The sequence below is a fragment of the Macrobrachium nipponense genome, chromosome 1, assembly GCF_015104395.2.
Source record: "Macrobrachium nipponense isolate FS-2020 chromosome 1, ASM1510439v2, whole genome shotgun sequence".
Classification (NCBI taxonomy): Eukaryota; Metazoa; Arthropoda; class Malacostraca; order Decapoda; family Palaemonidae; genus Macrobrachium; species Macrobrachium nipponense.
This window is the reverse complement of record NC_087200.1, coordinates 189,819,501-189,846,202: the sequence shown is the minus strand read 5'-3', so window position 1 is coordinate 189,846,202 and position 26,702 is coordinate 189,819,501. Positions and strand designations below refer to the sequence as shown.

The 26,702-nt window shown below is 40.0% G+C and overlaps 2 protein-coding genes across 4 annotated transcripts in view; both read left to right on the top strand.

The window, feature by feature from the left end:
* Positions 1 to 13,253, top strand: part of LOC135219942 (threonine synthase-like 2) — a 159,145-nt gene extending 145,892 nt beyond the window's left edge. For 2 of the 3 annotated variants that reach the window (XM_064257178.1, XM_064257177.1), the window contains one exon: positions 12,294 to 13,253. In XM_064257178.1, the coding sequence (XP_064113248.1) occupies positions 12,294 to 12,510 (217 nt within the window). In that variant the 3' untranslated portion in view covers positions 12,511 to 13,253. The remainder of the gene's footprint in view (positions 1 to 12,293) is intronic. The other variant, XM_064257179.1, reaches the window with a different exon arrangement.
* Positions 1 to 26,702, top strand: part of LOC135219943 (farnesyl pyrophosphate synthase-like) — a 375,303-nt gene that overhangs the window by 217,097 nt on the left and 131,504 nt on the right. The gene's annotated exons all lie outside the window — the stretch shown is intronic.

Here is a 26,702-nt window from a genome sequence, read left to right as displayed (position 1 = left end):
CTTGTGATGAAGATAGGAACGCTCTACAAAGAGACCTTAACAAAGTATATGATTGGGCAGAGGTAAATAGGATGGTATTTAACTCTGATAAATTTGAATCAATAAATTATGGAGACAGAGAAAGAAAGCTATATGCATATAAGGGACCTAATAATGAGACCATCACAAATAAGGAAGCAGTTAAAGACCTTGGTGTGATGATGAATAGGAACATGTTATGCAATGATCAAATAGCAACTCTGTTGGCAAAATGTAAAGCAAAAAATGGGAATGTTGTTACGGCACTTCAAAACAAGAAAAGCTGGAACACATGATTATGCTTTATAAAACATATGTTCGTAGTCCACTTGAATATTGCAATATGATATGGTACCCACACTATCAAAAGGATATTGCACAAATAGAGAGTGTACAAAGGTCCTTTACAGCTAGAATAGAAGAAGTTAAGGACCTAGACTACTGGGAAAGACTACAATTCTTAAAATTATATAGTCTAGAAAGGAGAAGAGAACGCTACATGATAATTCAGGCATGGAAACAGATAGAAGGAATAGCAGAAAATATCATGGAACTAAAAATATCAGAAAGAGCAAGCAGAGGTAGATTAATAGTGCCCAAAACTATACCAGGAAAAATAAGGAAAGCACACAGGACATTAATCCACTACGCACCAGCATCGATAATGCAGCGTCTATTCAATGCGTTGCCAGCTCATCTGAGGAATATATCAGGAGTGAGCGTAGATGTGTTTAAGAATAAGCTCGACAAATATCTAAACTGCATCCAAGATTGGAAGATGCAAAATATACCGGAAGATGTACTAGCAACTCTCTGGTAGACATTAGAGGTGCCTCACACTGAGGGACCTGGGGCAACCCGAACAAGATGTAAGGTCTGTAAGGTCTCTGTTTTGTATGATAAATAAATGATTTACCTAATACAAAAGTGTACTAATTTTGAAATTATTAGTGTCTTAATAAAAATAATAATAATAATAATAATAATAATAATAATAATAATAATAATAATAATACTAATAATAATAATGATAATTAATAATACAATGTTATTACAATATTTATGCATTTCTATACAGTGAGTTATTTAAAAAATTAAAGAACAGAATTTTCCCAGTCTTTTGTCAATTTGTGAAAAGGGTAGAGGGGTTGGACGGATGTCCGAAATGTCACACTACCTGGTTTGTGACCATGGGTCCAAATTGTTGCCAATGCTTGATCATCTCTCTCTCTCTGAAAAAGATATCTGTACACATTTATGGGAGGGGAAGAAGTGTTGCCTGTAGAAGTTCATTTCAATCTTTTGATATAGTAAGGAATTACTCTCTCTCTCTCTCTCTCTCTCTCGTATTGTGCATTTGCTAAATAATTCATAGATAATTTCCCTCTTCATGGTAAAAATATGTTGCCATTCAATGGGGTCTCTCTCTCTCTCTCTCTCTCTCTCTCTCTCTCTCTCTCTCTCTCTCTCTCTCTCTCTCTCAATAATATTTCATAGATATAATTGATGTAGCATAATACTTTAAGTATACATTTCAACTTTCAAGATAGGCAGTTATAGGGGTTTAGAGGGGGTTCTAAGTATTCATGGATTCTAACTATTCTGGTACGCATCCCTTGTGAATACAGGGGATCCACTGTTCATGTATTCACCACCTTTCCCAATTAGAGTTATAGATTTTTTGGGTCACTGAATATAAATATACAAGTACGTATCGTCAAAAGTGAAACTATTACTACCACAATGGACTATGAACGAAGTGAAGACTTGTACACACTTGAAATAATTATCAAAAAGTAGCACATATACCCCAGAACACAGACAAAAAACTATAGATCATATAAGACAAAAAATTTCATATTATACAATATACACAGAAGGATCTAAATCAAAATATAGAGTGGGATATGCTGCAGTATCCCAAAACAAAATGTATTCATTCTCTTTACCTAGCAATGCCTCAAACTTCACAGGAGAGCTGTGTGCAATCACATTAGCCATAAAAATGATAAAGAAAATATCTTACAATAAATTTGTGATTTGTATAAACTCTAGAAGTGCTATAGAAGTCGTTCAAAATTACTACCCAAAAAATATTACTATTTCACAGCAGATTAAGTATGAACTCCACAAACTGTATAATAATAGAAAAAAATACATAGTATTGGAATATGTTGGATTCAGGCCCATGTAGGGATTAAAGGAAATGAAGAGGCATGATAGAGCAACTAAAGAAGCAGTCCACATAACAACAGCAAATATAAACAACCTTATTATTGATTATACAAGATAAATAAAACAATTATTGCCAATAAATGGCAAAATATAAGGAATTAAGAACCTATACATAATAAATTGAAGCAAATATTAAAATCCTGTAATTCTGATATGTCTCAGAATAGGCCATACTCATGTGATACACTCCACATAACCTTCTTCCTGTATGCTCAGAATGCTGTGATAAATGTCAAACATATTGTGTGAATGTCCAAAATATAACCAGCAGCGATAAATATTCAACTTTTGGAAACAAATCGATGAAGGAAATTTTGTCAAAATCTTCTAAATTTTCAGTCATCCCAATTTTAATATTCAAGAAGAACTGTAATTTAACATAAAATATAAAAATAAGTAAATAATGAAAATACAAAACTTTACAGTATTTAAAAATCTTACTCAACATTTTCTGAATTTTAATATGCATTCCTTTTTTGTGTGTATGTAAATGTATTTATTGCATATGTGCATTCACGTGTAAAAGCATATGCCTTTGTGCAATTTTGAAATTTCATATTTATTTGTTCATCACCATGCTGAATGACCTATTGATCTCAATGCTTGGCCTACGGCCTAGAACTGGTACATGCAGTCCCCAATTATCAGCAATCTAGTTTTCTGGGCTCAGTTCGTGTCGCTTCTTGAAATAATCCTTAAGTTCATTATTTCTAGGTAAATGATACTAACATTATACCAGAGAAAAAATAAATTCAGGAGGATGTCAGAATAACTGACTCGCTCACCCTAAATAAAAAGAGGGTGTCGGTATGGTTTCTGGGGCGAGTGAGACCACTACCACGAACCTCTTGTCATTTAGAATTCTCCTTCATCAAAATCCCCCTCCTGAAAGAGCTGATACATAGTCGGATTCAGCAACTGCTACTACTACGCTACTCAGCTCGCCGACTACAGCGCCTCTGGTGGCTATCCTTTTTCGTTAGCGAACTTGGTAGCACGTGCCATTTTTCCTCTGTGCTTTTTGTGCATTTCCCTTTGGATTATTTTCACCATGGAACTCGCAGCTATCGCCGCAGCTAAGTTAAGTACCCCGAAAGGTTTTACACTAGTTTTTGTCAGGCAGGAGCTATTTTTACCGTTTTTTAGGTTCGATAATAGTGTCCTGGCCTGGCGAGCCGGCTCGCCTCATGTTCGGTTAGATTCCTCGGTCCCCCATACCGTGGTATCTATCCAATGTATTTTACCTTTTATTATGGGTCATTTCACGTGATACACAAGTTCCCGATTATTACTTTTATTATTGTACATCGTATTATTCGGAAATCCATTGCCTATGACTTAGATTAGTGTTCATGCATGCATGTCTCCTTGTCTAGGTGTTTAGGCTTCTGAGTGATTGCTTTTTACGTCTTCCAGTCCAGCATCCTGGCTGTTGCCCTCCATTTGTGTCGGCTAAGGCTAGCTTTTGAGTAGTCGGCTTGTTTTCCTGAGGGGAACTAGCCTACTTCTCCTGGACGTTACCTTTCTCTCTCTCATGATTTCCTTCTCTCTGTTACGATGTATTTATATTTTAGGGGTTTGCATGTTAGGGCGTTCAGTTTAGCCTAGGCGGTTTTGTTGCATTATCATCTCTTGGTCCTTTGACGATCAGTTTTGTTGCATTATTGCCTTTTGGTCCACTTGAGCTCACGTGGTCGCTCGACCCAGGCTGTTTTCTTGCATTCACCTCTTGGTCCACTTGCGTTCACATCGAGCCACTGATCGCTCTAGTCCCAGTCTCCTTCCCCCCTCCCTCGCAGAGGAGGGGGTCTGTCCTGTCTTGCTTACAGTAGCTATAGCAACCATCCGAGCTCTTCTCCCCCTCCCCCCTGTTAGGGGGGTCACGGGAGTTTTGGACAGCAGGGAGTTCTGTGGCCTTGCACTTGTTCTCTGAGCTCCGGGGGGGGCTCTGGTGTGGGCGGGGGGGGTTGGCCATCCCCCCTCTGTTTGCATCGGTCCTTCTCCGGCATTACCTGTGCTCCAATTCCTCTTCCCCCCCTCCTTTCCTCTTTGATTCATATCCCTTCGTTGCCTGACGAAGCGCCCGCTTTCTATCCGGGCACCCCGGCGGTTGGCGGAGGGGTAGCTGGCTCTGACAGCTATCATAGGGGAAGAGGTATTGGTTGATTTTACATGCTTTCCCCGTTGTGTATCTAGTCCCTTTGTCTGCTGACGGAGCGCCCGCTTGCTATCCGGGCACCCCGGCGGTTGCCGGAGGGGCTTTTACGACGGAGCTACCCGCTCCAAACTATTTAATTTAATTTATTTAGTTTTAAATTATGTGTAATCCTCTCTCGTTCTCCGGCGTGGTGTACTCCTCCGTGAAACTCACTTATGGGTGTATGAAATGTATCTGGGTTAATTAATCCTCTCCGGTGTACACCGGGGGCTTTTTAACCAGTTACCAGGTCCCATGGACCTCCTTCCACACGGATTACAGGGGGGGTTATGCCCAAAAATTTTATTCTACTCCGGCATGCAACGGAGCATACTACGGGTCCTGTTAGTGTATAACGTTGATACTTATGTATCTGTCCACTTACAGGCTACTAACTGTCAGGAGGCCGGGTGCAACGCCGTCCTCCAAGACCCCTGCGGGCATGAAGTCTGCAGGTCTCATGCTCCCTGCGCCATCCGCCATCAAGGCCTGATCGTCTGGCACCACGAAGCCTGCTCCATCTGCTTTGAGTTGGTGGAACAGTTTTCGGACGGAGTAAGTATATACCGGAGTAACGTCTTTCTTTCCTGGTATATACTTTCACATGTTTTGAGTTATAATGGTATATGACATACGTGTCAAATGTTCATGATTTGTCCTTGGGGCTTCGTTGTAAGGATTACAATGACCCTCTCTTTCAGGCTGCCGCTGTTAAGGACGCCGCGTCGGCTAACCTTAAGGCCTGGGTAGGTGGCTTCAGCAGAAACGCGCCGAAGGGGCAGCCCTACATTCTAGATAAGAAGTTGGCTGTCCAGATCTTCCCAGGCAGCAAGTCAACTGGGTATGTCAACCCAGCTGCAGCAGCTCCGATGATTGCTACTATTCAGCAACAGGTGGAGCAGGCCCTGATGGAGAGAGGAGGCCAAGACATCGCGGCGGACGTCGCGACCCTAGACCTGAACATTGAGCCAATGACGGTAGGTGGAGGTGAGTTATTGGTTGAGGTAGGTTTGTTAGCCGCCCAAGGACTTCCCTTGGACGCTACTGGATCGTCTTCTCCTGTCCCTTCTTCGTCCACTTTCCAAGACTTCATGGGATCAGAGATCCTAGATAGGACGCCTACTGCCTCAGTAGTCCCCAAAGTCAAGGGACAAAGAGAGCAGAAGACCCTGCAGAAGACGTCGTCTTCTTCATCCTCTCGTAAGTCTCTGGCTCACCATCCCGGAGCAGAGAAGGCGAAGGCCTCATCTTCGCACTCGAAAGGGTCGAGAGGTAAATCCTCTAAAGAAAAGGCCCGTGCTCCTGCCGAGCCAGTACCTTCTCCCTCTGCCGGAGCTCCTCCGGTGACCCCTGCCGGGGCCAGTCCTGCTGGTCCCTTTGATCCCGTAGCTTTTACGGCAGGGGTTATGCAGCAGGTAGGAGATATGATCGGATCTTTGATGAACACAAGATTCGACCAAATGTTTTCTCAGATCTCCACCACTTTGACTCAGTCCGGCCAGTCGATTCAGAATATTTCTGAGCGCCTGACGGACCAGGAGAATCGGTTGGCAGGGCTGAGCCAAGCTCTTCAAGCCGTTCTCCCTGTAGCAGGCACCGGAGTTGCCACGTTGCCTGACTACAACTCCCTTCCCGCCTTCTCTATGAGCAATCCTTGGAGGGTAGCAGCCTTTGCTCCCTTCAAGGATGGCATGATCTCCATCCCGGACTATGGAACTCGTCGTATTGACGACTTCGAGTTCCATCCCGCCAGCCTACAACCTCCTTTTATGGGATATGCTAGGCTAACGGAGGCAGCCTTAAATAAAGAGGACAAGATCCCTAAGGAGACTGTTTTATACAGTCGGGATCAGGTTCAAAGGGAGTGGGTACGTTGCCTGGAGGATTGGGACTGCACTAACACCAAACTCCAGGCATTTAAAAGTCCTTTCACGATCTTTGCTACGGAGGAGGAGGGCCCACCATCCCCTTCAACAACAAAGATAGCGGAGATCACCTTGCAAGCTGCCATGAAGGATGAACCCCTTCCTCAGCTTAAGGAATCAGACCCGACGTCCCCTCTCTTTCCAGCTTTTGGGGAACTCTGGGAAGACCTACCAGCTACATTCACGGGTAGGAAAACTCAAACCGGACTGTGCCATGGATCAGTTCGGTGAGAGACTCCCTAGGCTTCCGGATAACCTTATCCAAGCCGAATTTGAGGCGAGGACAAGGTTAGGCAGGACCCTAAATTCGCTGGTAATGACGGAGGTTGCTGCATTGACCTATGGTACGGAGCCCTTATTTAAGCTCCTAGCTAAGTCTCAGACACAAACGGTACAGGCTGATCTGTACGCGTTTGCGGTGGCTAGAAGAAATTGTAGGAAGCATGTCCTACAAGAGGCCACAATTCGGCATGAGCCGAACAAGCTGCTTTCTTCTAACATCTGGGGGGCTGACCTCTTCCCAGAATCAGCTGTAAACGAGGTACAGCATGAAGCAACTAGGCTTAACCAAAGCCTAAGAGCTCGATGGGGTCTTTCTAGCAAGAGGAAACCGGAGAATCCTTCTGCTAGTGCTAAGAAGCTAAAAAAGACCAAGAGGTTCCAGCCCTATCAAAAACAGCAGCAGCAACACTTTGTGCAAGCAGTTCTGGTCTCGCAACCCGCACAACCGACAACTGCAAAGGGGCAGAATCAGCCCATCCTCCTGTTGGCTCCACAAAGCCAACCCTCGACCTCCTATGTGGTTTCCCCAGCTTTCAACCCTCTTTTTGAAAGCCAAACCTTCCAAACCTTCAACAGGTTTGCAAGGGGAAGCAGGGCTAGGGGTTCCTTTTGCCAGAGAGGTGGCGGAAGGGCAACCAACAGGGGGAAGCACTTCCGTGGAGGGCGCGGAGCACGCCCTGGATAACAGCAGTGAGAACCCTCAGGTAGGAGGGAGGCTGTTCCTCTTCCGTCACAGGTGGGGGTTCAGCAATTGGACACAGAGCATTGTGTCCAAAGGGCTGGGATGGAGTTGGCTCAAGGGTCCTCCTCCATCCAAATCATTCCTTCAACTACCAACAAAGGAATTGACGGATTATGCGAAAGAAAGGCTCATCAAAAAGAAGAATAATCTTAGACTTGTCCCGGCTAAACTTATTCATTCGTTGCGACAAGTTCAAAATGCTGACCATCTCGCTGGTGCGGACCTTACTTCCCCTCAGGGGCCGTCACCACCTCTATCGATCTTACAGACGCATACTATCATATCCCAGTCGCGAGACACTTCTGGCCATACCTAGGCTTCAGGTTGGGAGACCAGGCATTCTCTTTCAAAGTGATGCCCTTCGGGCTGAACGTAGCCCCCAGGGTATTCACGAAAATAGCAGAAGTAGTAGTGCAACAACTGAGATCACAAGGGATAATGGTAGTAGCGTACCTCGACGATTGGCTGATTTGGGCACCAACCGTCGAGGAATGCCTCAGAGCCACAAACAAAGTAATCCAGTTTCTGGAACATCTGGGGTTCCAAATAAACAGGACAAAGTCCAGACTCACTCCGGAGTCTTGTTTTCAATGGCTCGGCATTCAATGGGACTTGACCTCCCACAATCTGTCAATTCCTGTGGTCAAAAGGAAAGAAATAGCCAAGTCAGTAAGGCAATTCCTCGAGTGCAAACGAGTGTCAAGGAAATAGCAGAAGTAGTAGTGCAACAACTGAGATCACAAGGGATAATGGTAGTAGCGTACCTCGACGATTGGCTGATTTGGGCACCAACCGTCGAGGAATGCCTCAGAGCCACAAACAAAGTAATCCAGTTTCTGGAACATCTGGGGTTCCAAATAAACAGGACAAAGTCCAGACTCACTCCGGAGTCTTGTTTTCAATGGCTCGGCATTCAATGGGACTTGACCTCCCACAATCTGTCAATTCCTGTGGTCAAAAGGAAAGAAATAGCCAAGTCAGTAAGGCAATTCCTCGAGTGCAAACGAGTGTCAAGGAGAAACCAGGGAAGGATCCTAGGTTCTCTCCAGTTTGCATCAGTAACAGATGTTCTGTTAAAAGCGAAACTGAAAGACATAAATCGAGTTTGGCGCTCAAGAGCAAATGTCAAATCTCGAGACAAGTTGTCATTAATCCCGCAGATTCTACGCAATCGTCTCCGTCCATGGGCGGAGACAAAGAACCTGTCCAAGTCAGTTCCTCTTCAATATCCCCCTCCGGCGTTGGTTATCCACACAGACGCCTCGCTAAGCGGTTGGGGGGGATATTCCCAATTCAAGAAGGTTCAGGGAACATGGTCACCTCAGTTCTGCCAGCTTCACATAAACGTATTGGAAGCCATGGCAGTATTTCTTACTCTGAAGAGGCTTCTTCCAGCAAAGAACTCTCATATAAAGCTGGTCTTGGACAGTGCAGTGGTAGTGCACTGCATCAACAGGGGAGGATCCAAATCAAAACATGTGAACCATGTCATGATAGCCATTTTCTCTCTAGCAGCCAAGCACAAATGGCACCTATCCTCCACCCATTTAGCGGGAGTAAGGAACGTGGTAGCAGATGCCCTGTCTCGATCACTTCCTCTAGAATCAGAGTGGTCCCTGGACAACAAGTCATTTCAGTGGATACGCCGGAGTGTTCCAGGTCTCCAAGTAGATCTATTCGCATCTCAAGTGAACCACAAGCTCCCTTGCTATGTGGCCCCCAACCTGGACCCTCTGGCTTATGCCATAGACGCCATGTCCATAGATTGGAATCAGTGGGAGAAGATATACATCTTTCCTCCAGTGAATCTTCTATTGAAAGTCCTGAACAAACTCAGGACATTCAAGAGACAAGTAGCTCTAGTAGCCCCAAATTGGCCCAAGAGCAACTGGTATCCTCTGCTTCTGGAATTGGGTCTCCGACCTCGACGGATCCCCAATCCCAAGCTATCTCAGTCAGTACAAATGAGGACTGTGTTCGCTTCCTCAGGAATTCTCAAAACCCTAACTTTATGGACTTCATGAAGTTTGCGGCTAAGAGAGATGCTAATATTGATCCTCAGAATATTCTTTTCTTAGAATCAGATAAGAGAGAATCAACTTTGTGACAGTGTGATGCTGCTGTTAAGAAGTTAGCAACTTTCCTGTATATCCTTTTTCAGATCCTTATTTGAAAAAGGATTAGCAGCTAGCACTATTACCACTAATAAATCAGCTTTAAAGAAAATCTTTCAATTTGGTTTTCAAATAGACTTAACGGACTCATACTTTACGTCTATTCCCAAAGCTTGTGCTAGGCTCAGGCCTTCTGAAAGACTTAGTTCAGTCTCATGGTTCTTGAATGACGTCCTCAAGCTGGCTTCAGGCACTGACAACACTGCTTGTACATATATAATGCTACTGAGGAAAACTCTATTTTTGCTAAGTTTGGCCTCAGGAGCTAGAATTTCAGAACTGTCGGCCCTTTCCAGAGATGCTGGACATATAGAATTTCTCCCCTCAGGAGAAGTCTTACTATCACCAGATCGCAGTTTTTTAGCTAAGAATGATGACCTCTTAACGAGATGGGCCCCTTGGAAGGTCATCCCTCTTCCTCAAGACCCTTCTCTTTGTACGGTGACGACCTTACGAGCCTTTCTGTCCAGGACATCCTCTAGATCCTCAGGCCCTCTTTTCATGAGGGAAAAAGGTGGTACTATTTCAATAAAGGGAATTAGGCAACAAATTCTTTACTTTATTAAACAGGCAAACCCTGAATCATTTCCCAAAGCCCATGACATCAGGGCAGTAGCCACCTCTATTAATTATTTCCAGCATATGAATTTTGATGACCTAAGAAAGTATACGGGCTGGAAATCGCCGACAGTTTTCAAACGTCATTATCTCAAGTCCTTGGAATCTCTAAAATTTCCAGCAGTGGCAGCGGGAAACATAGTTTCCCCTGACACTGCTCAGTAGTTGTAATCAAGATCCAGTTTCCTTTCTACCTGCCTCAACTAATAATGCACCTAACCCTACCGTTATGCTCTTTTGGTCCTTCAGCCTTAGCTGCTTAGCAGGGATACCTAGGTGGAGTGTCCCTTATTTTTTTGCTAGGGACACCCACAACTATATTGTATTTATTGTATGTAATGGTTAAGTGTTGCTACTCTTATTTTTATGCTAGAGTAGCACACTAATATTGAGATGCTTTATAATATTTATTTAGTTTAAGTGAGCGTTCTTCCTTGATGTTTTACTTATCGAACCTCACCTCTATTAGTTAAGTTATCATAAGTTAGTTTAAGTGTAGTTTTAAGGTTAACTGTATATATTCATTAGTTTAAGTTAACTTTAAGTGATGATAACTTGTAAGCTCTCAATCAAATTATAGTTTTCCCTTTTTATTTCTTTCGTTTTCTTGAGACCTTCTTCTTTCTTAATTTTCCAATCTTGTGCTAATTCTCTGGTACTATTTCACGAAGCGACACGAACTGAGCCCAGAAAAGGGATTTTGACGAAGGAAAAATCTATTTCTGGGCAAGGGTTCGTGTCGCCCAGTGAAATCCAATCCCCCCCTGTTCCCAGCCCTCCAGCCCAAGATTGGCATCTAACGTCAAGGATGGCCACCAGAGGCGCTGTAGTCGGCGTGCTGAGTAGCGTAGTAGTAGTAGTTGCTGAATCCGACTATGTATCAGCTCTTTCAGGAGGGGGATTTTGATGAAGGAGAATTCTAAATGACAAGAGGTTCGTGGTAGTGGTCTCACTCGCCCCAGAAACCATACCGACACCCTCTTTTTATTTAGGGTGAGCGAGTCAGTTATTCTGACATCCTCCTGAATTTATTTTTTCTCTGGTATAATGTTAGTAACATTTACCTAGAAATAATGAACTTAAGGCTTATTTCACTGGGCGACACGAACCCTTGCCCAGAAATAGATTTTTCCTTCGTCAAATTCCCTTTTATAGCGCTTGTCTAGTTTTTGGCGATTTGGCGCTGAAATGTGCAGATTTCTATTTATTGGGGCTGATAATAGAGTATTGGTGCTGATACATACCTAACAGAGGTGCCATTAACCAGTTATCAGCGCTAAAAATCGGTGATTTCTGGTTATTGGCGATTTTCGCTTATCATTAAGCCTTTGAAAGAGCTGGTTAAACTATTTTGATAATAATAAGGTAGCGAGCTGTCACATGCTGGATGGACATGTTTGCAGGTGACTACATGACGAGGGCATTCTGTCCTTCATCGTGTGGAGATGGTTTGGATACATGCCCTCCACCCTCTCTAGACAAGGGGAGAGTGGGATAGACAAAAAAACAAACCCATTATCTTATTACATATTAAGTTTTGTTGTCTCTGACACTGGATCTTCCAAGCCTTTTTTCAAAATAATGACAACTCATTACTTCAAGCCTAGAAGTCTAGCAGTTGCAACATCCCATATGTCCAACAAGCTAGAGGTGTGGGATTCCTTCCTCTGCTCTTCCAGAAGAGGAAGGTATTCCTGGGTGGGCAGAACCAACCAGTCAGTTCAGAGATTTACTCAGGCTCCGCCCTCAAATGGGTAAGCCTCCTGTGTAAAGACCAAAGGTTTATATTTGTCTAGGAACAAATAGCATATTTTTAAAGTAACTGGTATTTTTCCTAACATACAAACCTGAGGGTCATTACATTTACGGCCCACCTCAGCCACCCTTCATTCTGATACCTGGGCCAAAAGGCAATGCAGAGTTCAAATTGACGAATAAGTGGGGCTTCCCCCTACCGTCGGTAGTTAAAGACCTTGTCTAAAAGTTAAATAGCCGTTCTAGCTCCAGCTTGCATCCACAAGCTAAATCCCATGTAAAGACCTTCAGGTTTGTATGTTAGGAAAAATGCAAATAACTTTACAAAAAATTTTGTAATGTTTCAGAAATTCAGATGCAATAAGGGGTTTCATTGCAACAGCATCCCCAGCAAAATTCCCAGAGGCAGTAGCAAAGGCTGATATTTCTCCGATTACGGATGGAGTGGAGCACTTGCAAGATCTTCCAACAAAATTCCTTTGGATGAGGAAAGGTGAAGACTGGCACTCTATACTCTGTGCTAAAATAGAAAATATAACCAAAAACAAAGATAGAAAGGTATGATTATGCTGGTATTGATTTGAGATTGTTTAAATGAAGCACTGTATCATTCTTGTGTACAAACATCTGTGCATAATAAATACTGTACATTTATCCATACATATACAGTATAGAAAATGTTATCGTTGTTCATGAGTCATGATATTTCATAGCAAGAACAGTGTAGTACCCTAAAAAAGAGCATTGTATTGAGCTAAATGTGTGAATGTTTTTCATGAAAATTCTGATAATTGTAAAACACATGATTTATTGTACTGAATTTTTAAAGGTTATTAATCAATTGAAAATTAGTTTTTATTAAAACTAAAGTTTAGGCTATCATAGGGATAGCTCAGAGGTCATTATATATATTTTGTAAATTAAATTAGGTGTTTTCTTATGCCCTCAGAGTTCAATAAGGCCTACAATGAAAACTGTAGAAGAGTGACTTATTGATTAAAGGTTTTATGGCATTTATTTGAATTTTGAGTTACACTTTTACACTTTTTACTTCTGTCTTTTTGTACCTTTGATATATTGGCTCTTCTTTCACTGGAAAAGAAGCTAATGTATTGTATATATATGTGAATACTGTACTTATCTACATGGGTATTAGTATCTGTTCAGTGAACAGTAAAAACCTCCTAAGTAAAACATGAGCCTTGGTCGGCATTAAATGCACAATGCTTTTGGCTGTTTTGTTTCTGCTTGTGTTACTGTTTGAGGCAATAATAAATATAAAGACTAATAAATGTAGCACTGCTTTATTCTTGTTTTCTTCTGTAAGATATCTTCCCACATTTTTTATAACATGTCAATTATACATTCTAGTTTGTGGTATGCATAGGTATGTACATTCTGTACAAGATGTACAACCAATAAGTGAGAATTTATCAATAACCTCTGGCATATAACTTTAAATGTAAATTTTGATATATTTCAGTATAAATAATTTAAATGATAAAACTGGTAGCTCTAGAATAAAAGAAAATCCACCAAGAAAGAACATTATAACAGCCAGTCCTGCCCAAAATTTCAGTAGTATAACATCAGACTGTAAACTTAAGGGTTTTCATATCAGTTCAAGTTTATATGGTATGTGACTAAGTCAAAATAAGCCTCATTTTAAAACATTCACAGTGCATGCGTTAGTACGGTAATTGTTCTATTTGCTGTCTTAATTAAAAGAAATAGAAAATTAATGAGTACATTTGCCAATTTGTAAAGAACTTTATATGCTGTCTCCTCCAAAGAGAAAGGAAAACAGAGGTCAAAATCAGTAAGAACTTTTTTCCAAATAGTACAAATTGTAATAACTGTGGAGATGTCACATGGGAAATGTTGGATAATAGTATACATTATGAAGCGAGAATTCAAGATACAGACTGAGTAGGTAGAGGAGCTTGATTATGTGGCTTTTAAAAAAAAAAAGGGGGGGTGTGGGTGCAGGTATAAAGTTCTTTTGAGGGGGAAAAAATGTAAGGGAGTCCTTCATACAAAATGGCCTTAGTATCCAGTAGGTCTAGGGTGAAAAAAATCTGGATGAAAATAAAAATGAATCGAGTTCCGTGTTAACCCTTAAATGCCGAGTGGACGTATTTTACGTCGACATTTTTTGTCTCTCTTGTGCCGACTGGACGTATTTTACGTCGACATACAAAAGTTTTTTAAAAAATTTGCGGAAAAATACTTATAGGCCTACCAGCCGAAAACTCTTGAATCACGCGCCTTGGGGGATGCTGGGAGTTCTCGGATCAAGGTGTTGTTTTGTTTACAATCATTACGCAGGCACGCAAGCGCGAATTTCTTTCTTGCTGCACTAAAAAGTATCAGTAACACATCTCAGATATTATTTCGTCACTTTGACATAATTTTTGTACCATTTTAAATTAGCCATTACATGGAGTATTATATATGAAAATGTGCGCATTTTTATGTAGAATACAACTAAAAAATACTCATGACTGTAGCTTTTATCAGTTTTGAGTTATTTTCATATAAATAACGATAAGTGCCAAAATTTCAACCTTTGATCAACTTTGACTCTACCGAAATGGTCGAAAAACGCAATTGTAAGCTAAAACTCTTATATTTTAGTAATATTCAATCATTTACCTTCATTTTGCAACACATTGGAAGTCTCTACCACAATATTTCGATTTATGGTGAATTTATGAAAAAACTTTTTCCTTACGTCCGCGAGGTAACTCTTCCGAAAAAAATCATACGTGTGATTGTGGTAATGTTTCCACCATTTTAAATTAGCCGTTACATAAAGTTTTATATATGGAAATATGCGCAATTTCATGCACAATACGACTAAAAACAACCCATGGTTGTAGCTTTTATCAGTTTTGAAATATTTTCATATAAAAAATGATGTGACAAATTTTCAACCTTTGGTCAACTTTGACTCTACTGAAATGATCGAAAAACGCAATTGTAAGCTAAAACTCTTATAATTTTAGTAATATTCAATCATTTACCTTCATTTTGCAACAAATTGGAAGTCTCTTGCACAATATTTCGATTTATGGTGAATTTATGAAAAAAATAACATTTTCCTTACGTCTGCGCAGTAACTCTTCCGAAAAAATCATACGTGCGATTGTGGTAATGTTTGCACCATTTTAAATAAGCCGTTGCCTAAAGTTTTATATATGAAAATGTGCGCAATTTCATGTAGAATACAACGAAAATTAATTAAAGGTTGTAGCTTTTGTCATTTTCGAAATATTTGCATATAAATCACGATAAATAGAAAAAAAAACCACGTTCGGTCAACTTTGACTCTACCGAAATGGTCGAAAAACGCAATTGTAAGCTAAAAACTCTAACAGTCTAGTAATATTTCAGTCATTTATCTTCATCTTGAAACAAATTCGAAGTCTCTAGTAACAATATTTAGATTTATGGTGAATTAAAAAAAAAAAAACACTTTTTCCTTCCCTCCGCCGCGCGGATTTTTTTTTTTTTCTCCGCCGCAAATCTCCGAAATGTGTACGTCGCGTTCTCGGAATATTTGCTCCATTTCATATTAGGCATTTCATAGAGTTTTATATATGAAAATGTGCACAATTTTATGTAGAATAAAACGAAAAATATTTGAAGGTTGTAGCTTTTCTAATTTCCGGAATAATTGCATATAAACAAAAATATATAAAAAAATTTGACATTCGGTCAACTTTAACTCGTCAGATATGGTAGAAAACTGCAATTGTAAGCTAATACTCTTAAAGTATAGTAATATTCAATCATTTGTCTTCATTTTGAAAGAAATTGGAAGTCTCTAGGACAATATTTAGATTTATGGTGAATTTTTGAAAAAGATATTTGTTTACGTCCGCGCGTTACGAATTCATGCATCATTTTGTGATAATATTTTCTCTGTGTTGCTTTTATTGTTTTACAATGTGTTATATACCATAATGATCGCAATTTAGTGTACATTACAACAAAAAAAAATTAACTCGTTATCTTTAACCGTTTTGCGCATAGCGCAATTTGAATACAATTATATATGAAATTTTGTTTTCATACTATCATATATCGCATAATTTGTATATGATAATGATAATTTTTTTCATTTCTGATGGTTGCATACTAAACGTCACGCAATGATAAAAAAAGGAGCCAAAAATGAACTCTTAATCTTGAAAACTAAGCGCGCTGTGATTTTTTGAAAAAAATATTTTTTCCGCTTCGGCGCTCACTCCGAGACCCCCCTGGCACACGGAAGACGATTTTTAATATACCCCTTCAGCGTTTAAGGGTTAATGAGTACCCTACCGTAAATGTTTGAACAGTGTTAGGAAAGAATGGGGCAATGTTGTTTAGATGTAACATAAACCAATTGAACATTGTGTCCAAAGGATCAGATTCAAAAGATCAGAGACCTAAAAGGTGGTGGTGTAAAGAGACATAGGATCTGGTGGGACAGAGGTGTCTCAAGGAGATGGTATAATATTAGTGGAAGGAGATCTGAATGGTCATGTAAGAACAAACAGTTGGTTCTGAGGGAAAGAGTAAAGATATAAAGGTAGAGAAACATAGGTTCTGGTAGGACAGAGGTGTCACAAGCAGATGGTATAATAATGGGAGGAGACCTAAATGGTCATGTAAGAACAAACAGTTGGTTCTGAGGGAAAGAGTAAAGATATGAATTTTCACAGAGAATGGGAAGGACAAGCATTACTGAGATTCTGCAAGAGGTAAGAATTAAATTTGCTTAACAAAATTTTAAGAAACCAGAGGGGAAGTTGATGATAAATGAATACATAGAGAAGACAAAACACTTATATGTAGTTGATTTTAAAAAAATTACAAATTTTTTAAGTAATTAGTATTTTTCCTAACTATACAAACCTGAAGTCCTTTACATAAGGAATTACTTTCAGCTAAGCTGGAACAGCCATTGAACTTTTGAACAAGGTGGTTAGACAGTTAACTACCATCTGGTAGGCAGGAGTCCCACCTGGTTAGGTGTAAACATTCCAATTTGCCTTTTGACCACGTTATCAGATTGAGGGGTGGCATGAGGTGGGCAGGACACTAAAAAACTCATGTTTTTATTGTTAGGAAAATAGAAATTATTTTTAAAATTTTAAATTTTTTCCTACACAATATATACAAACTATTGGTCCTTTACATAAAAAAAAGACTTACTTATTGGAGGGAGGAATCTGAGCGAGTCTCTGAACTCACTTGAGTTGCCACACCTGGGTTTCTCTTCCTGAACTACGTGATCACTGTCAGACTTCTGGGCTTTCTTGAATGAGTGAGAAGAATATAACATTCGAAAAGGGGCTAGGATAAAGCGAAGAGTCGATGACAATAAAGCAAATACAAGCATTGTGTTTTTCTTATTGTCAGGGTCCCCTTCCTCCCCTTGCTAGAGGAAGGGGTGGGATTGCTTCTATAAGCCTAATAAAAGAAAAACAGAACGGGAGCTCGATGTGCACTGGTCGGCAGACCCAGCACGTGATGCCTCGAATCCTACTCTGTGCCCGAAGAAAGAGAATGAAGGATGGAAAGGAGGAAAGAGGAGAAGAGACCAGTCACACAAGCTCCCTTACTTCCACAAGTGCACACTTTAGGCGAGATGCTAGTTGTCGTCATCTTAGAGGAGCCGGGTAAGTTACACAACTCGTTGAGCAGCCACGACAGGTCCCAATTAATAGGTGTCCAAGGACTTGTGAGCAATGTCCCAAAGATAAAACAAGTGAATGTAGTCTGATATGACCACTCCCTCGCCTTCAGTACCTGAGGAACCAACAAATTCTTCCGGAATGTGAGGGATGGACCAATGCCCCTGACTTTGTGAGCTGTTGGGCAGAATGTTGTGGTGTCATCTTCACCAGCTGCAGAGTACACTCTCCTGATTGTCTGATAAAGCCAGAAAGAGACTGTGTTCTTGGACGAGCCAGTGCTAATAGAGTCATCGATACTTGGGCTGATGTCGAGTCCTCTTAAGATAGTTAAGATAGTACCACAGCACTCTAACAGGACATACTATTAGCATTTCGTGTGGATCACAACCAACAAAGTCCTCTAGGAAGGGGATCGGGAAGGACTCAAACCTGGCATCACTGACTGACCAACAGGTTCTGAGTCTTTGCTACGAATTCTGAGACGAAGTAAAGTGTAACAGAACCCCATCCCCTCATGTGTTTAAATCTTCACTGATGCCAGGGCAAGCAGGAAGATGGTTTTAGGGGTCAGATCTCTGTCTGACAACTCTCATAAAGGATCGTATGGTGCACAAGTCAGGTCCCTTAAAATGAGTCACATTTCACAGAGGGGGCCTGAGGCCCCTGGGAGGGTAAGACTTTTTGAAGCTTCTCATCATTAGCAAAATCTCCAGTGAGAAGGAGGTACCTACTCTCCTGAAGACTAAGACTAAGCCCAGAGTGGCCCTATATCTATTCACAGCTGAAATGGAGAGAAGCTTCTCTTGCCAAAGAAAGATGAGGCAAACTCCTGAGTAGTAGCTCTAACCAAAGAGACCACATCTATGATATGAACCACAAAAGACACCTGATTTTCCCTGGCATGCCCCTGTAGAGGAATGTCTGAAGTATCTTGCCATCTCTGTCATTGCGTGGCAAGAAAAGCCTTTCGCTTGCAAGATATGCTGAATACTCTCCAGCTGTGAAGACATAGGGATTGCACTGCTTGATGGAACCATTCAGCATGTGATTGACACACAAGGTTGAGCCAGGGGGAATCTCTCTTGGTGTCTCAGAAAGTAGAGCTAGCAAGTCGGGATACCAAACGGCATGTGGCCACTGAGGAACCACCAGAATCGTCCTGAAATTTAGGGTGATCAATACCCTGTTGATCACTGTGCAAATCAGACAAAATGGAGGGAAGATGTAAACGTCGAGGCTGTCCCATGGGTGTTGGAACCATAGATACTGAGGGAGAGATTGGACAGCCTACGATAGCCATAACAGTTTGTGACATGCACTGCCTGGTGCTACTGCCATGTATTGATTACGTAGTATGTGTAAACAATGATGCAACTCATACAATCTAATGGGAAACCCTGTACAGTAGTGCCTCAGGATACGAAATTAATCCGTTCTGAAGCGGCCTTCGTAACCACATTTTTTAGTATCTCGAACTACGTTTTACATGTAAATTGCCTAATTTGTTCAAGCCCTACAAAAACACCACAGTAAATTTTATAATAATAAAGCTATATTGACCAATAAACAATGAAATACAACAATTTGGACCATTCAATACCTAACATAACCTTTATTGTAGTACGTACCTGTAAATAAAGTGTATTAGTGTACATGGTACAAGGAATACTGTACGTACATGTATGTAGATATGTAGTAAAATGTGGAACCTTACCTTTCGAGTGAGGCAATCTCTGAAAGTGGCGAAAGAGGAGGAGGACAAATGGCAGAAAACAGGAACACTTAACTTTATGAAACACATTAAAAAATAGCAGAAAACATTAACACTAAACTTTACGAAACACATTAATAAATGGCAGAAAACATTAACACTTCTTGATTATCTCCATCTTCGTTCTCCATAGAAAGCATCCCCTTCCTTCCGTGAACTTCAGCAACATTCTTGGGACCCATGGCTAATAACGTAAGTAATTAAGCTCACACACAACACGATAAAGTAACTTACAGTGCAACGAAAGCGAAATCACTAACACGAATTTACGTTAACAAATGAAATATATGTGAACGAACGAATTTCAGTGTTTACAATAACGGTGCCGGAAAAAATGGTGAAGGAACGCCTTTACATAGAGGCATGATGGGACAGATGCTGACCAATAGGAGAGCAGGATCTTATGGCAGTGACTAGCATCAGGAACCAATGGGAGAGCGGGAGGATGGTGGTGAGTCTACTGAGTTGGCGGCGTGCGAGTTTTAAAATTGTTCTCGGCGGTCTGGGCGAATCTCGGACTATACCCTTTCGCAACCTGAATTATTTTCGTACACAGAAGCAAAAAAATCTTCGTCTTTGCTTTCGTAACTTGGATTTTTCGTAAGTAGGGACTTTCGTATGTCGAGGTTCCACTGTACTACTCTTTAAAACACGTTTTCTTGGCTGTCTGTCAAGACTGTCATATGATTTATGCACCATTTACTAAATAAAATATGTTCTGTATGCATGCAGAAATAAAAATATTTAATTTTGCTGGTATATTTCTTCTACAATTAAGCCATAAATTTTTGCAGATATGACAAAGCTGCCTACAACATTATGATCATGCTGCACTGACAGCCAATTTTCTCAGCAGTCTTTAAAGATTGGTAAATAGCCAAGGGCAATGTGTACTACGTATATGTAAAATAAAAATAACAATTTTTAAAGGTAAATTGTATTTTTCCTAACTATACAAACCTGAGGTCCTTTACAATAGGAATATGCTTATGGCATAGCTGGAACACTACCGTTAAATCTTTTGAACAAGGTGGTTAGGCAGTAACCACTGTCCAGTAAGTGGGGAGACCTTTCAGATTATGGGGTGGCATGAGGTCAGCATTGATATAAGGCAGGGTGTCTTAATGATACACCCTATAAAATTGCATTGCTTTATTGAGTATCATCCTTGACGGGGTAGGCACGAGTCAGTCCGTGATGTATATCACTTGGGAATCCAAACAATGGATTCGTACTTCTAAACAAAAGTCATCATACTGAAACATTCCCCTTTTCATAAAAAAGGAAATTACGGTACATTTTTCTTATGCAACACAAATGATTCATTTTGAGAAAACATGCTAAGAAGACACCATCATCTCAGGGTTTCAAAATCTGAAACAAACTTGACACTGTATGACATAATTCACAACTTAATATATTGCATCACTGAAAATAGTAATACAGGAACATTTTATTACAGTACTTCAATTTCAACTCAAATGTCTCCTTTGTAATGTATGGTCTTTAATATGTTTCTTTCGGATCTTTCACTTGGGACAGAGGCTATAGGACACCTAACAGGTGATGATGGCATCATTGGTTCTATTTCAGGTAAGTGATGTATAATGTTCTTATGCTCATCAAAACTGACAGCTTTAGGACATGCAATTTTGTTGTCTTGCACAGTTGCATCACTTTCAACGTCATTGGCTGGAAACTCACTGAATGTAAATTGCTTTACAACATTCCTTGAAAGTTCCCTCAAAAACTTTTGGTTTCTTCTTATTTCACTATCATTTGGGGTAATTAAGGTAAGCGACCTGGGTTTAGGAGTTTTCAACTTTATTGTAGCAGGAAACCAATTCTTGCCATCTTACACAAGACCCTTCATGCCAGGTAATAACTCACTCAACTCTGAATGTGTATGAACATCATAATTGCTTATAGAATTGTTGCTGGTCTCCTGTAGCTTGAAGTGATGATCCATGAGATCAGGGATTGCCTCCACTTTAACAGGAAGGCTATTCGATATCTTCCTCCTGAATAAGAGTTTGGCAGAACTTTTCATTCCATCAAAAAGAGGGCATGCGCTGTATGCTAGTAGGGCTTTGTGGATACGTATTAGAGCCAGACATTTTGGCTTTTCTCAATATATTTTTCACTACACCTACAATCCTCTCAATAAATCCATTCGATTGAGCATACCTTCAACAAATCTCTTGAATTCAGTAGATTGAATCTTGGGGTTCATTGTCAGAGTACAGGGATGTGGCTTGGGCCATGGATTATTTGAAAAGTTCTTCCTGAAAATTTATGACAGCTCATGATGTGGTATCTTGGCCTAGCTGCTTAATAAAAGGCATTTTACTGAAATTGCCAGCTGCAATGATAAAATTCTGGTTATCCCATTCAAAAAGATCTGTGGAAATAAACTACCATGGGAGACTGGGGGTTGAATGTGGCAGTATAGGTTCACTTGGGTATTTTCTGTCATTTAACAGGCATTCCCAACAATCACCTGTGTTCAGCAATATTCTTAAACATGCCATTCCAATAAAGGCATTCCTTTGCTCTGATCTGCCTTTTACAGATTCCTAGATGTCCTTCATGAATTCTCTTTTAATATTCAGTCTTCATTGACGGAGGGACTAATCGACGTTCTCCAAAGAATATAACACCATCTTCAACAGATAAGAAATCATTCACTGAAAAATAATGAGAAGTCAACTTTGGTAGACTTTTGGCTGATTCAGGCCAACCACTTGTCACTTGCCCTCAGAGTATGGAGAGCTCATAGTCTTGGTCTGTAGCTTGTTTAACTTTTTCTATGTCTTTGCAAGATCTGTATGAGATGAACAGTTTGTTCTAGCTGGACTTCTGCTCCAAGTGATGGCTGGACTCTTGATAAATAACCTGCAAAAATCAAGCACTTTCCTGGTTTGTACTAAATGGTGACATCATATCACTAAATGTGGAGTAAAATGCGTTGGAGCCTTGGGGGAGCCTGGCTAAGTTGCTTGAGATGAATGCTTTCCATCGGTTTGTGGTCACTAATCACAGAAACAGCTTTACCATATACATACAAAACAATGAAAATATTCGAGTGCAAAAACAACACTAAGCATTTCTCTCTCAATATTAGCATAATGTGGTGTAAGGGACTTTGAGGCAAAAGCAACTGGCCTCCTATCTTGCATCAGAGCAGCTCCCAGCCCATGCTGCGAGGCATTTACTTCGAGAGTAACAAGACTTATTGTTACAAAATAACGTTGTCATTTCTGAATGAACTGCTTTTTTGAGTTCATCAAATACTCTCTGATAGTCAATGGTCCACTCATATGGGACTTCCTTCTTGAGTAACTGCCTTTAAACCTTAGTTTTTCTGCCATTAGGGGTACAAAAGGACTTGAATAGTACTGTACTAGTCCTAAGAACCTTTTGTAGCTCCCTCACGAAGGGTCTGGTTGCATGCCATCCTTAGACCATACAAGACCATAAAAATTTATGGTTGGTTGTTGCACATGGCATTTCTCAGCCCGAAAAACAAGGCCTTCTTCTCTGGCCACCTTCAGCAGTTTGTGAAGATTATAATCATGTTCCTATATGTCTCTTCCATAAACTACGATTTCATCGGCTATATACCAATTACTCCCTCTCCTACTTTTCCAGGAATCTTATCCATCTGACACTGAAAAATATCTTATGAAATACTGAGTCAAAAAGGCAGATGGAGGAAATGATACTTCCCAGCTAGACTCTGGAAAGTGCAAAGTTTACTGCTCTCTTCATCAAGCTTTGAATAAAGGACACTTCCTGACATTTTGTGAGCTAACTCATCTAACATGGGTATCTTATGATAAGTCCTTTTCAGTGTAACATTCAGGTGGTTGAGATAAAGATATACCCATAATTCACAATAAGTCTTCCTCGTAAAAGCTAATGCATATCATCTTCTGCGCACTTCTTCACAATACGTACCCATATTTTCCAACTCTTGTATTTTTGCAATTATCTCATCTCTTAACTGAACTGGGTACTTTCTAGGTGGAAGGACTACAGGATAAGATTGGGGTTTCAACTCAATGTGGTATTTGCCTTTCATCTCGCCAATTTTTCCAAAACATTTAGGATACAAATTACACATTGCTTGTACATCGGGTATAGGAAAAGGCCTTGAGGTTTCATGCTCCTCCTTGACGCTTGATATATTCTTGCTTCACATGACAGAATTGCTGGTCCATTGGTATCACTGCTTCAAAGAAGTAAATTAACAACTGGGGATTGATCCAAACTTGTTAGTATTTCTATACTTCCATATGCACAAATGTTTGTATCATTCACGGCTGTTAGTTTACCCAAAGTTGGCTTCAGTATCCTTGTGACATTTCCAATGGCATTAGAGTACTACATCTGTCTGAGACATCTTATAGGTAAGATGTTACTGTTGGATCCAGTATCGACCTTGACCTTGATGGTTACTTTTCTTTAAATGTTAGGGGGTTCGATTTTGAATATAATTTCCGAGCCTAATTTTTCCGTATTAACTCAAATATGCAAACTTCCTATCTGTTCACGTTCTTCGGTCCCAATATACTCCAGCTTCAAACTTGAAACAACACCACAATAAGACTTACAACCCACAAATTCCTACTTCTCTTCTATGACGTCACAACACAATTTATATATACGTCCAGACATTTCGTAAAATCCTCCACATTTCCCATACATTGAACATCCACCACAATTTGACACTGCAGAAAATAACAATAACAATAAAAATGAAATAACTGGCTAAACTGATATATAATCACACTTATCTCTTTCTCACTCCCCACCGACTGCTTCCTAACCTAGTCCCCTCTCAACTCTTTACCCTCTACTTAATTTTTAATATTTTCCCCTGAAACTCCTGCCTTAGTTAATACATAAGCTACTTGATCCTTTCCTTTTATCCATCTCACCTCCTTTATTTCCCCAGATTCTATTATTTCCCTTATTGTTTTGTTTGTTTGTTTGTATAGTGTTTTTACATTGCTTGGAACCAGTGGTTTATTCAGCAATAGGACCAGTAGCTTTACATGACTTCCTAACCACGTCAAGAGTGAAAGATTGAAGCGGTGGCGTAGATGCATGGTCTTTGACCACTCTTCACCCGATATATGGACACGTTGCCAGATCTCACAAGATTCCTTGCTTTCATCTGCATCCAGCTAAGTGCTAGAAATTATCCTATTGTCAAGACTTCAGGTTTGTAACTATGAAAAATACAAATTGTCTTAGAAAATTTGTCATTTTCTGGTGATAGGATAATTTCTAGCACTTAGCTGGATGCAGATGAAAGCAAGGAATCTTGTGAGATCTGGCAACGTGTCCATATATCGGGTGAAGAGTGGTCAAAGACCATGCATCTACGCCACCGCTTCAGTCTTTCCCAACTCAGGATGTCTTAACAAACAGAGGGGCGGCTAGAGGTGGGCAGTAAGTGGAACCTCGACATACGAAAGTCCCTACTTACGAAAAATCCAAGTTACGAAAGCAAAGACGAAGATTTTTTTGCCTCTACATACAAAAATAATTCAGGTTATGAAAGGGTGTACTGTAAAGTTTGAGATTCGCCCGGACCGCTGAGAACAATCTTAAAACTCGCACTCCGCTAACTCAGCACACTCGCCACCATCCTCCTGCTCTCCCATTGGTTCTGATGCTAGTCACCACCATAAGATCCTGCTCTCCTATTGGTCAGCATCTATCCCATCATGCCTCTATGTAAAGGCGTCGTTCAGCCACTGTCAAATCAGCGTTCTCGGATGCACGCGGAATTCGTTCGTTCACATATACGTATTTCGTTAGTTAACGTAAATTAGTGTTAGTGATTTCGCTTTCTACTTGTACATATACTTTATAGTGTTGTGTGTGAACTTAATTAACCCTCTTACGCCGGAGCCCTAAAAATCAAAACGTCTCCCGTATGCCGGGCCTGGTTTGGAGTGGAGCGCGGAAGTGGAAAAAATAATTTTTTCAAAAAAATTACAGCGCGCGTACTTTTGAAAGATTAAGAGTTAATTTTTGGCTCCTTTTTTTGTCCATTGCCTGAAGTTTAGAATGCAACCATCAGAAATGAAAAATAATATTATTATCATATGTAAATAATGCGATATATGGTAGCGAAAAAAAAAAAATTCATACATAATTGTATTCAAATCACGCTGTTGCAGAAAACGGTCAAAGCTAACCAGTTACTTATTTTTGCGTTGTATTGTACACTAAATTGCGATCATTTTGATATATAATACATTGTAAAACAATAAAAGCAACCACCGGAAAAAATATTATCACAAAATGATTGTACGAATTCGCTAACGCGCGGACGCAAAAAAATATTTTTTTCAAAAATTCACCGTAATTCTAAATAATGTTCTAGAGACTTCCAATTGTTTCAAAATTAAGACAAATGATTGAATATTACGATACTGTAAAGAGTTTTTAGATTAGAATTGCAGATTTCGACCATTTCGGACGAGTTAAATTTGACCGAATGTCGAAATTTTAATATATATATATTTTTCATATGCACATATTTCGAAGATGGAAAAAGCTACAACCTTCAATTATTTTTTATTGTATTCTTCATGAATTTGCGCACATTTTGATATATGAAACTCTATAAAAAGGTAATATGAAAAAGGAGCAAATATTAGGATAATGCCATGTACGTATTTCGGAGACTTGCGGCCGCGAATCGGCGCGCGGAGTGAAGGTAAATATATTTTTCAAAATTCACCATAAATCACATATTGTTTTAGAGACTTCAAATTTGTTTCAAAATGAAGAAAAAATGACGGAATATTACTAGGCCGTAAGAGTTTTAGCTTACAATTGCGTTTTTCAACTATTTCGGTAGAGTCAAATTTGACCGAACGTGGTTTTTTGTTTTTTTTTTTTTTCTATTTATCGTGATTTATATGCAAATATTTCGAAAAAAAGAGAAAAGCTACAAACCTTCAATCATTTTTAGTGTATTCTACATGAAATTGCGCACATTTTTCATATTTAAAACTTTTATGTAACAGCTAATTTTAAATGGTGCAAACATTTCGACAATCGCACAAAAAAATTCTGATTTTTCGGAAGAGTTACCGCGCGAACGTAATTTTTTTTTTTTTTCATAAATTCACCATAAATCGAAATATTGTGCCTAGAGACTTCCAAGTCGTTGCAAAATGAAGGTAAATGATTGAATATTACTAGAATATAAGAGTTTTAGCTTACAATTGCGTTTTTCGACCATTTCGGTAAGAGTCAAAGCTGACCGA